This window comes from Mustelus asterias, chromosome 8 (assembly GCF_964213995.1).
Source record: "Mustelus asterias chromosome 8, sMusAst1.hap1.1, whole genome shotgun sequence".
Taxonomy (NCBI): Eukaryota; Metazoa; Chordata; class Chondrichthyes; order Carcharhiniformes; family Triakidae; genus Mustelus; species Mustelus asterias.
Genome location: NC_135808.1, coordinates 4786121 through 4798889, shown reverse-complemented (window position 1 = coordinate 4798889; position 12769 = coordinate 4786121). Strand labels below are relative to the sequence as shown.

Here is a 12769-nt window from a genome sequence, read left to right as displayed (position 1 = left end):
CCATCGAGTCTGTACCGACCACAATCCCACCCAGGCCCTACATCTTTTATCCACTGATCCCTCTAACCTACGCATCCCAGGACACTAAGGGGCAATTTTAGCATGGCCAATCAACCTAACCCGCACATCTTTGGACTGTGGGAGGAAACCGGAGCACCCGGAGGAAACCCACGCAGACACGAGGAGAATGTGCAAACTCCACACAGACAGTGACCCGAGCCGGGAATTGAACCCAGGTCCCTGGAGCTGTGAAGCAGCAGTGCTAACCACTGTGCTACCGTGCCGCCCATTTTGATTCCCACCCCCCAACCATTCTAGTTTAAACCGTCCCCAGTAACCTTAGCAAACCTTCCAAACATAATTAATGTCCCACGATAAAGTGAACAAAACTAATCGAGATCCCAGAAAATCAGCACAGGAGACCTTACCCTAACTTCAGAAATCTTCCGTTTCTGTTTCATTTCCTTTTTTCGAACCGCCGATTTCTTCTCTGTGAGAGAAACTAAGGAAGATTTCAGCTGATCCTGGGATTGGGAGAGAAAATCACAGAATGAAAGTGCTGGATGTTGAAAATGTGATCAAACTATCAGGTAAATAATATTTCCCTTTTACCTTGTAGATTTCAACAGCTTCATCGATGGGCAGGAAGCGGTGATCTCTGTGTTCCCGCGAATCTCTACAAATCAGACAGATCAATTTCTTGTCAGTTTCACAAAACAGCTTCAGTTCTTCCTGATGTTTCTCACAGTGAAGTTTACTTTCCTTCTCTTTCGGATTTAGCTTTATTTGTCGAGCTTTCTCGGCCAGATTCGCTAAGGCCCGATTTATCCTGAGGTTTCTTTCCGGAAACTCCTCTCTACATTCCGGGCAGGAGTTTATCGCCTTCTTTTCCCAACACTGGGTGATGCAGGAGCGGCAGAAGCTGTGTCCACAATCCAGTGAAACGGGTTCAGTGAAGATATCGAGACAAATGGGACAAATTGTCTCCTCGGTCAAACTCTGGAGCTGTTGTCTGGAAGCCATGTTCACACTCAGCACTTCCTGATTCAAACCGCTTTCAGTTTCGGTTTTCCTGCCGCACATCCTCAGTTCAGCTATTTCCCGATAAAGTTCACTGTATCACTCAGGGAATTATTATTACAGAGTGGGCCATGTCCTCTCCACTTTCACACCGGAGATAAAAACTGGAGAGGTCTGAAGGATAATGGAGGGGAATAATTGAACTCTGTCGGGGGCGGGTTGGGCTCCCGGGGATGTTGCCAATGGAAAGAGAGAGAGAGATTTGGAGAGATAGAATGGGGAGAAGAGGTGGAGATGGGAGGGATCGAGATTTCATTGCATTTTTCTTCAGTCTGAACCCACTGCCGATTAAAACCACTCTGGTGAAACTCGGTGTGAGATCCGGATCCAGAAACTGAATTGTGTTCATCACTGCAGCCGCTCACATTAAAACATCAAATCCCATAAATGTCAAGGAGATATTTTACACAGCAGTTATTGAGAAGATATTTCGCGGGTTCGATCTGTGAAGTTTGGTTTATTATCTAGAAATAATAACTTTTAGTTTCATAGATATTTATGAATCCCTCCCGGGGACCCGGAGCCAGAGAAACATCAACTGATGACGGAGCAAAAACAGAAAATGCTGGAAAATCTCAGCCGGTCTGACAGCATCTGTGGAGCGAGAACAGAGCAAACGTTTCGAGTCTGGATGTCTCTTCGTCAGATTCCAGCAGCCGCAGTAATTTGCTTTTAACTGATGAGGGAACATTTGAAGTGGAATCTCTCCTCCAATATTGGGCGAAGTTTCTTCATGATGTGGAGATGCCGGCGTTGGACTGGGGTGAACACAGTAAGAAGTCTCACAACACCAGGTTAAAGTCCAACAGGTTTATTTGGTAGCAAATACCATAAGCTTTCGGAGCGCTGCTCCTTCGTCAGATGGGTTTCCAGGGTGACAAGGTGCGGAGCCCAGTGGAATTTACTGACATTCATTTCCAGCCAAAAAAATCTGGGAAGTTTCTGTCATTTGTGACAATCTCTGACTTGACAGCTGTTCCTGTTCTTGTGAGTAACCCATTGCGGGTGCAGTAAGTTTCTGGGATGGGTTGAGACTGTGTGTGAACTCAAGTCTTTCATTGTTACAAAGCGCACCGCTGCCACCTGCTGACGGAATCACAGTGCTGCAGGGAAGAATTCCTCATTAAAAACGGCCCAAGAAATGGGGACTGTCTCTGAAGATTCACAGATTCGATGGACCAAATGGCCTCTTTCTGTGTTGTATCAGACTAGGATTGTTATTGATTCATAAACTTGGATCTGATCAAATCCAGATTAACAAATCCCATTCAGTAAATCCCATTGTTTAGTGAGATGTTCCCTGACTATTAGTGAGAAAGATTATCAGGAGAATGTCACATTAGTATTCACCATTCTGCGAGAACGATTTACGCATTAAAATTCTGCAGTAACTCAATACATGCTGCTATATTTAGTTGGCTTCGAAACCCGCAATGAAAACCATTTAATTATAAATTGTTGTGCTGACAGGGGGATTTAACAACAGTAATCGTGGAGCACAAGTGTTTGGAGAACTCAGGAACTGAACAGGATCGCTGCAGACCTGGTATCAAGACTCTGCCTTGTGCAAGTCAACTCCAATCTACTGCACTCCTGGTTTGTCTGTTCATCTGATGAATGTCTCAATGGGATACATTCTTCCGGATGAAATGTTGGACACTGAACTCTCCACGGATTTCATTCAGACACCCAGAGGATCACAGAGTCACTGAACACAATAAAATCGACTGTGATCTCGATATGTTCCATCTAAAGTGCGTTCTTATATAATTATTATTCCTCATTTACTGAGCTCACTGTTAACTGATGTCTTTGTTTCTAAAAGGACATCGACACGTCTCTTTTTCCAACAGCCGCTGATGCACAGCTCTGGTGATGCAGTGTTGGTTGTTCCTGACAGGAATTAGGAATATTGCCATTCTGCCCTTTCCAGCCTTTCAGTCTCAGCATTGAATTCAGGAACTTCAGATTCTAACCACCGTTACCATTCTGCTGTAACCGTTAGCACTGCTCTGGAACCATCTTGCGCTTCTTCACCAGTCCCATTCCCCATTCTCTTATACTTTGCACCGTTACACCTTTAGACATTTAACCTCTCCTGTCTTCCACCATTTCATAGACCTCTCCCTGTTCTTACTCTCCACCCTTTTCTCTGACACTGTCCTTGCTGAGAAATTGTTTACTCTGTAAAATATTCCAGTTCCAATGAAAGGCCATCGACTTGAAAAGTGAATTCTGTTGCTCTCTCTATTGATGCTGACTGATCTGTTGAGTGATTCCTGTATTTTATGTTTTTATTAAGGATTGGGTCTGTTAATGTCTGATATATAACTTTCACTCACTGCAGAGTAAATACAGTAACACAGCAGGGAGCTGAAGAGAACCGGGGCGAGATTCACCCACAGAAATGTGACTCAGCAATTTGATTGAGAAAGCGCTGAAACTCCCCATGGCTTCCAGACACCAGGCGGAGAGTTTCACTGAGCTTCTCTCCGACATTAGGTTTGAAGTGGGGATGTTCACTGATGATTGCACAGTGCTCAGTCCCATTCACACCTCCTCAGATACTGAAACAGTCTGTGTCTGGGCCACATTCTGACTTGGGATGATAAGTTGTCAGTAACATTCGCGTCACTCAAATGTCATCTTCAACAAGAGAGAATCTAACCAGCGCCTCTTGTTATTCAGCAGCATCGCCGGCGCTGAGTCCCTCACCATCAACAACCTGTGGTGGCATTGACCAGAAACTTAGCTGGACGGATCATATAAAAACTGCTGGTCAAGATCAGAGGCTGGGAATTCTGCAGTATGTAACTCATCTGCCAAAGTCTGCCCCTTATAAAAGGACAGTAAGAAGTCTCACAACACCAGGTCAAAGTCCAACAGGTTTATTTGGCAGCACTAGCTTTCGGAGCCCCAAGCCCCTTCTTCAGGTGAGTGAAGAAGGGGCTTGGGGCTCCGAAAGCTGGTGCTGCCAAATAAACCTGTTGGACTTTAACCTGGTGTTGTGAGACTTCTTACTGTGCTCACCCCAGTCCAACGCCGGCATCTCCACATCATCCCTATAAAAGGCACAAGCCAGGATTGTGAAGGGATATTCTCCATTTGCTTGGTAAAGTGGAGCTCCAACAATACACACGAAATTCGGCACCTTGCAGGACAACATAACCCGCTTTGAGTTTGCAGAACAACGCAACGCAACGGGCGGCACGGTAGCGCAGTGGTTAGCACTGCTGCTTCACAGCTCCCGGGTTCGATTCCCGGCTCGGGTCACTGTCTGTGTGGAGTTTGCACATTCTCCTCGTGTCTGCGTGGGTTTCCTCCGGGTGCTCCGGTTTCCTCCCACAGTCCAAAGATGTGCGGGTTAGGTTGATTGGCCAGGTTAAAAAAATTGCTCCTTAGAGTCCTGGGATGCGTAGGTTAGAGGGATTAGTGGGTAAATATGTGGGGGTAGGGCCTGGGTGGGATTGTGGTCGGTGCAGACTCGATGGGCCGAATGGCCTCCTTCTGCACTGTAGGGTTTCTATGATTTCTATGCTTCATCGGCTGCAGTATTTACCGGAGAGAATATCTGCACTGTTCATTGTGAATTCATAGTGTCATTTTATTTGCAGGATTAATGAAGATGATGAAAGAGTTCCGTTATCAGAGAACATTCTGTGGGATTCAACTGTGACGGGTGGTGCTGCTGCTCTGAGTAATTCATTGCGGGTGCAGTAAGTTTCGGGGATGGATTGAAACTCGGTGTGAACTCAAGTCTTTCATTGTTACAAAGCGCACCGCTGCCACCTGCTGACAGAATCTCGGTGCTGCAGGAAAGAATTCCCAATTAAAATCGGCCCAAGACTGTCTCTGAAGGTTCACGGACACTCTGAGCCGAATGGTCTCCCCCTGTGCTGGATCATCCAATGATTTTAATGCATTCTGCTACTGGGACCTAATCAATTCCCCTTCGAAAACTGATTTCATTCAATCCCGTTGTTGAAACTTCCCATGCACCTGGGAAAGATTAACTGGAAAGCTCACACTGAAATCTACAATTATGGAGATTTTACTTTAATGTGTAAGCTTTGATATTTGCTGCAACATTTAACTGGATTTGATTTCAGCTACAAGAAGATGATTGACATCAAGGTGGTGTAGTTCTAATAGAACTATTTCAGTTCAGTAATGGTGGAGTCAAGTGATTGGAGAACTCAGGAAATAAACAGGATCACTGTCAGTCTTGGTGTTCCGCCTCTGGTTTGGACAAGTCAATTCTAATCTGCTATTTTGAAACACTCCGGCGAGTGCTTTATCCGAGTCTTTACGTCTCTCATCGACATTTTGAATTCTCGAGCATTGCCACCGGCCGAGGGTTGGGCCGTGCCGATGGTAATTGAAGCGGGGAGTTAACTGAGGGGCAGCCAGTTAATTGGGAATATCTATCTTGTTTTCGGGGCGGCTCCTGTCAGTTATCACGGGCGACTTCCTATTCGGGGAAGAGTAAGACTGGGGAAAGTTCTTGTTCGAGTCCGAGGACATTTCCCCTTAATTCATCATTTGATATGTGTGAGGTTATAGTTCCCACCGCCATGTGTTCACTGCACCCAACAGACATATTAATTCCTGCACAACCTGGGAAATTATCACCATGCTCTGTGAATTATTCGCCATCATTTTTTTAGCTTTCTATATTTATGTACATTTATATTTCTTTTTTTCTGTCACCATTTTCTGCACCCTGTGACGGTGCCCACTATACTTGTCTTCTTTTGGAGCCGCGCCCTGCACCAAGGGTCAGACTCTCCCTCCAGCCAAAGGCTGGGCTTTAGAATGGAACTCCAGTTCACTCACTTGTCGCTAAAAAATTGCAACATTTCAAGTGTCAAGGATATTATGAGTCTGGATATCTTCGGGCGAACGCTTTGTATTTCTGGATATTGAGGAATGTTAGTAAGGCGTTGTTCATTTCCAGCCATTTCCCTCTCGCTCTCAGCACAAAGCCCAAGTACTCAGGCTCAGAACCTCCCGGCAATTCCTTCACCTCCGATCCCAGATGGCTGTATTTGTGTCGTTTTTCTTCCCAAGCAACTCAGGTGCCTTGTAGTCGTCTTCGTATCGTACTGTGACACCCACCACTGCAACTCTTTGATCTGCTGTGAGTATTTTGTCAGATTTCCATCAGGAGCCGTCCTTGGCCACTAGTCTTGGCTCCTTGTAAGATGTTCAGCAGTACTCACTGACATATCGGTGTAGTTGTTGGAATCCCTTGCTGTGGTGTTTAATTCTTGCGTTCTTTACAAACGGGCAGCAACCAGAAATGTGGGCAATGGTTTTGTTTGCTGCCTCGCATCACTGATATGATTTGACAGCGCTTGATATCGGCCCCTTGTTAGGGATGAACTTGTGGGATAGAACTTACTTCGAAAAAGTAAGTTGTTATTGAGGCGAGATGATTTCATTTGGAATGCTGTATATATTTATTTGTCTGAGATTTGTTTGGGTGTTTTAGTTTGAAGGATGTTTGCGATTTCCTTATTGGTGAACCGGCATCCTGCAAATCTCGGCTCCAGTTCCCTCAGGAGTGTAACTTGCTCCGGGGCCACTTACGGGCACGGCTCCCCGGCTTAGAATTGGCCTGAGGCGCTTCCGGGCGCTTCTGGGTGCGCAAAGCGACATGTCTCTGCCTGTCGTGCTGGCTGAGCCCAGACCTGGTGGTGAAGCTGAGCTCGCACTCGCTGCATTGCTATTCCCCCACTGCTACAGGTTGCCTTTCTCCGCTACACTGAGGACAGTGGCAGGCAATGGATTGATATTCTCCTGTTTTGCCGCAGCACCAACACCTGGTTCTGATGTTTATAACCTGGGGCACTTTGGTCATGTGGATGTTGGAGAAGCCGATCGTGGGGAGGAGGGTGTTACAGGAGCTGCAGAACAACCCATCAATGGGGGTAATGGGTGATCACCTCTCTGACTGATGCTCTGTCATAAGTCGGCTCGACAGTGACCCCTTCCATGAAGGTGGTCGTCTCGGATATTTCTCCATTTGTGTCAATTGCCGCCTCATTGGCCGGAGTTTCCGTTCCCTTGTTGGAAACACGATATTTCTTCTTATAGAAGGTTTGTGTTGTTACAAAGGTCGCATTTTCCGGTGGATGGGCCGTCCACTCGGACTCTTCTATAACAGTGTCGTCCGCGACTGGGTTGGCTGCCTCTTCTGCTCTGGGACCCGAACCCAGCTGCCAACAGGGCGGGGATCTCAAGATCTCCTCTTGGGTTGGAGTTGCGGACGATCTTGTTACTCGCTCCGGAGAGCTGGAACATGTGTGGCGGTGACATTGACATTTTGCACATTGCGCTGCTGCAGACGCCACTGCGGGGAGGTTGTTTAACCGGGACGCATCCCAGCCGCTCTGATCCATCAACAACGGGATTTCCATTCTTTCATACCATCTTGCGACCAAGTCTCTGATCCACGCAGATCACGGCCGTCTCGTACTTTTTCGCAGTGATTTAGTCCCCCAGTAGCGGATTACTGAGTTTACCAGCGGGGCCAACGGGGAGGCGCGACTGTCGCTGTGGTCGCCAAAAACAGGAGAAAACGCCACAGAGACAACTCGCCAGAACTGACTCTCCGGGAAGAACCGCCCAAAAGAGTCACAGTTACCCCCGCCTGGGTTCCTGGGTTGTCTGGTACTCCAGCCAATATCGCAATGGGATTCCCTCTGCCGGGCAAAATGATGTGAGGGTCAACTCTACAAACTTCCTGAGACTCAACAGAGCGTCTCAGAGACACCGCACCAAAAAGATCAATCACAAGCCTCGTGTTTCCCACCTAAAATATTTCTTTATATTTTAAACCGTTGACTCGGGTCACTGTTAACTCCTGACTTTCGGTCGATTACAAAGGGATTGGAATTTCGGAGCAAAGATTTCACACAGTAAATAGACAGAAGCACGGTGGCACAATGGTTCGCACTGCTGCCTCACAGAGCCTCACAATTCCTGCCTGCTTTGTACGTTCTCCCCGTATCTGCGTGGGTTTCCTCCGGGTGCTCCGGTTTCCTCCCACAGTCCAAAGATGTGCGGGTTAGGTTGATTGGCCATGGTAAATGGCCCCTTAGTGTGTGATTAACAGGGTAAATACTTGGAGAGGGCCTGGGTGGGATTGTTGTCGGTGAACGCTCGATGGGCCGAATAGCCTCCTTCTGCACTGTCGGGATTGGGTGATTCTGTTCTATGATCCTATAAAGGGCCTTGGTGAGTGGGCAGCTGTTATTACTGTTTACAGTTCTGGAGACCAGAATTGTAGGATACAGTTGTATTTGCGGGAGTGCAAAGAAGATTCATGAAACAAAATTCTGGTGGCTTTTTATAAGGAGATAATTTTATTATAATTATAATTCATCGAGATGAGAAAATGAAAGGTTGTCTCATTTAAACATCTCAAATTCTTCAGGGTTTGTCAGGGTAAATGCTGGGAGGATGTTTCCTCTGACATGGAGACTCAGACAAAATAAAACCCGGTGAATTAAATCTGAATTCCACAAGGGAATGAAAGGTGGGAATTATCGGGAAGAACTGAAGCTGTTTTGTGAAACTGACAAGACGCGTCCTGCTGGGAGAGACGGACAGAATCACGAGTCGCTTCCTGCTGATTAAAATGCACCAGGATTTCACCGAGAAACATTTTACTCGGAGATCTCAGGGAAGAACAGAAGATTCCAGAAACAATCAAAAAAATCGAGAAGTTAAAGAGAATTGAGATTCTAATGATCAAGAAATCTCAGAGTTACCGATACACAAAAATCAATAAGACTGTTTGAAATGTCTCAAGGTGATTGTCTGATGTGATTATTTCCTTAGAGTCAAAATGAGAAATAAGATGTGGAGATGCCGACTTTGGACTGGGGTGGGCACAGTAATAAGTCTCACAACACCAGGTTAAACTCCAACAGGTTTATTTGGAATCACGAGCTTTCGGAGCGCTGCTCCTTCACCTGTTGGACTTCAACCTGGTGTTGTGAGACTTCTTACTGAGAAATAAGAGTTCCAGCATTCATCTAATACTTGTGAACATAATGGAACAAGTTAGTCAGTTTCCTGACTTTCCTCTTTTCCGGAGGCGATTCTGTTATGTTATGAGATATGGGGATTATTCTAACTCTGGCGTCCTTCCCCATTCCTTACTCCATTCCCTTATTCCTTCCGGCCTTGTCTGTGATTCCCCTTTTGGATAATTTTCTGTCGGTCAATAACACAGTTTTCACCCTGAAACACAGTGAAACTAATGGATCATCTCCCTGTCCGTTTCAGTGTTTTCTGACTGTTGTCTGTATTTGTGATGGAGACACGGGTTTGGGTGCGCCTGAGGTGTGAATTGTGTGTGATAATACATCCAGCTCCCTCAACACATCCTTGTGTTCAAATCACCTCCCTTGACCTCGCTGCTCCCTATCTTTGTAAACTCCTCCAGCTCGATAACTTACTAAGATCTCTGAGCTGCTCCATTCTACCTCTTGCTAAACCCCAATTCCCTTAGCTCCAACATTGGTGGCTGTGCCTTCAGCTGTCCCGGCCCTATGGCCGTGATTCCATCAAAACCTCCCGACCGACCTCCCCTCCTTTAAGATGCTCCTTAAATATTAAGATTGACACCGTTTTTCGGTAAACTATTTGTGTCTTCCACTGTGAAGACCGACACAAAAAACTTATTTAAAGTTTCAGCCATTTCCTCATTTCCCACTATTAAATCCCCCCTCACATCCTCCAAGGGTCAAACATTCACTCTTGCCACTCTTTATATATATTTGTAAAAGCTTTTACTATCATTTTTTATATTTAGAGCAAGCCTAGCTTCATAACCTATCTTTCCTTTCTTTATCGCTTTCTTAGTCATTCTTTGTTGTTTCTTAAAGTTTTCCCAATCTTCCGATTCGCCACTATTTTTGGCCACTCTGTACGCATCGGTCTTTAATTTAATACTCTCCTTAACAGAGCTACCCCACCACCTTTTCCTTCCTGTCTATTCTTCCTAAATGCCTGATACCCCTGGATATTCATCTCCCAGTCCTGGTCTCCCTGCAACAAAGAACGACTGAGAAAGCGATAAAGGAATAGAGTGGCAAGAGTGAATGTTGGACCCTTGGAGGACGAGAGGGGGGATTTAATAGTGGGAAATGAGGAAATGGCTGAAACTTTAAATACGTTTTTTGTGTCGGTCTTCACAGTGGAAGAAACAAATAGTTTACCGAATATTAACGATAGAGGGTTGGTAGGAGGAGAGGTACTCAATACAATTAATGTTACCAGGGAGGCAGTGCTTGGTAGACTAACGGGACTGAAGGTGGACAAGTCCCCGGGCCCGGATGGAATGCATCCCAGGGTACTGAAAGACATGTCAGAGGTAATAGCGGATGCGTTAGTGGTTATTTATCAAAATTCATTGGATTCTGGGGTAGTGCCGGTGGATTGGAAAACGGCTAATGTTACACCGCTGTTTAAAAAAGGAAATAGGCAAAAGGCGGGTAACTACAGGCCGGTTAGCTTAACGTCTGTAGTTGGGAAAATGCTGGAATCCATCATTAAAAAAGAAATAGCAGGCCATCTGGATAAGAATGGTTCGATTAAGCAGACGCAGCATGGATTCATGAGGGGAAAGTCGTGTTTGACAAACCTGTTGGATTTTTATGAAGATGTGACTAGTGCGGTTGACAAAGGGGAACCAGTGGATGCGGTGTTTTTGGATTTCCAAAAGGCGTTTGATAGGGTGCCTCACAAAAGGTTGCTGAAGAAGAACACGGAGTTGGGGGTAGGGTGTTAGCGTGGATTGGGGATTGGCTATCCGACAGGAAGCAGAGAGTCGGAATAAATGGGTGCTTTTCTGGTTGGCAGATGGTAACTAGTGGCGTGCCGCAGGGATCGGTACTGGGGCCTCAACTATTTACCATTTATATAGACGATCTGGAGGAGGGGACTGAGTGTAGGGCAAGAAAGTTTGCAGACGACACAAAGATAAGTGGAAAAGTGAATCGTGTGGAGGGTGTAGAAGGTCTGCAGAGAGATTTGGACAGGCTGAGTGAGTGGGCGAGGATCTGGCAGGTGGAGTATAATGTTGACAAATGCGAGGTTATTCACTTTGGAGGAAATAATAGCAAATTGGATTATTATCTAAATGGAAAAAAATTACAACATGCTACTGTGCAAAGGGACCTGGGGGTCCTTGTGCATGAGATGCAAAAACCCAGTCTGCAGGTGCAACAGGTGATCAAGAAGGCAAATGGGATGTTGGCCTATATCGCAAGGGGGATAGAATATAAAAGCAGAGATGTCTTGCTGCATCTGTACAGGGCATTGGTGAGGCTGCAGCTGGAATACTGTGTGCAGTATTGGTCCCCTTATTTGCGGAAGGATATATTGGCCTTGGAGGGAGTGCAGAGAAGGTTCACCAGGTTGATACCAGAGATGAGGGGTATTGATTATGAGGAGTGACTAAGCAGATTGGGTTTGTATTCGTTGGAATTTAGAAGGCTGAGGGGGGATCTTATCGAGACCTATAAGATAATGAAGGGGCTGGATAGGGTAGAGGTGGAGAGATTCTTTCCACTTAGAAAGGAAGCTTGAACGAGAGGGCACAGCCTCAAAATAAAGGGGGGTCAGTTTAGGACAGAGTTGAGGAGGAACTTCTTCTCTCAGAGGGTGGTGAATCTCTGGAATTCTCTGCTCACTGAAGTGGTGGATGCTACCTCGTTGAATATGTTTAAATCACGGATAGATGGATTCCTGATCGGTAAGGGAGTTAGGGGTTATGGGGATCAGGCGGGTAAGTGGAACTGATCCACTTCAGATCAGCCATGATCTTATTGAATGGCGGGGCAGGCTCGAGGGGCTAGATGGCCTACGCCTGCTCCAATTTCTTACGTTCTTCTGTTCTTATGTAACTGGGGTTATCAGTAAGTTTGCGGACGACACGAAAATGGCTGGACTTGCAGATAGTGAGGAACATTGTCAGAGGCTACAGAAGGATGTGGATAGGCTGGAAATTTGGGCAAAGAAATGGCAGATGGAATTCAATCCAGATAAATGTGAAGTGATGCATTTTGGTAGAACTAACGTAAGGGGGAGCTATACGATAAATGGCAGAACCAGAAAGGGTGTAGATATGCAGTGGGACCTGGCTGTGCAAGTCCACAGATCCTTGAAGGTGATGTCACAGGTGGAGAAGATAGTGAATAAAGCATATGGCATGCTTGCCTTTATAGGACGGGGCATAGAGTATAGAAGTTGGGGTCTGATGTTGCAGTTGTGTAGAAAGTTGGTTCGGCCGCATTTGGAATACTACGCCCAGTTCTGGTCGCCACACTACCAGAAGGACGTGGAGGCTTTGGAGAGAGTACAGAGGATGTTGCCTGGTATGGAAGGGCTTAGTTATGAGGAGAGATTGGGTAAACTGGGGTTGTTCTCACTGGAAAGACGGAGGATGAGGAGTGACCTAATAGAGGTGTATAAAATTATGAAAGGCATAGATAGGGTGAACGGTGGGAAGTTTTTTCCCAGGTCGGTGGTGACGTTCACGAGGGGTCATAGGTTCAAGGTGAGGGGGGTGGAGGTTTAACACGGATATCAGAAGGACGTATTTTACACAGAGGGTGGTGGGGGCCTGGAATGTGCTGCCGGGCAAGGTGGTGGAGGCGGACACACTGGGAAC

The 12769-nt window shown here is 46.2% G+C and overlaps 1 protein-coding gene across 1 annotated transcript in view; it reads right to left on the bottom strand.

The window, feature by feature from the left end:
• LOC144497632 (uncharacterized) overlaps positions 1-12769 on the bottom strand; it is an 81866-nt gene that overhangs the window by 27996 nt on the left and 41101 nt on the right. The window contains exons 8-9 of the mRNA XM_078219074.1: positions 613-1094; positions 429-524 (exon numbers count right to left, since the gene is read on the bottom strand). Of these exons, the coding sequence (XP_078075200.1) occupies positions 429-524; positions 613-1094 (578 nt within the window). The remainder of the gene's footprint in view (positions 1-428; positions 525-612; positions 1095-12769) is intronic.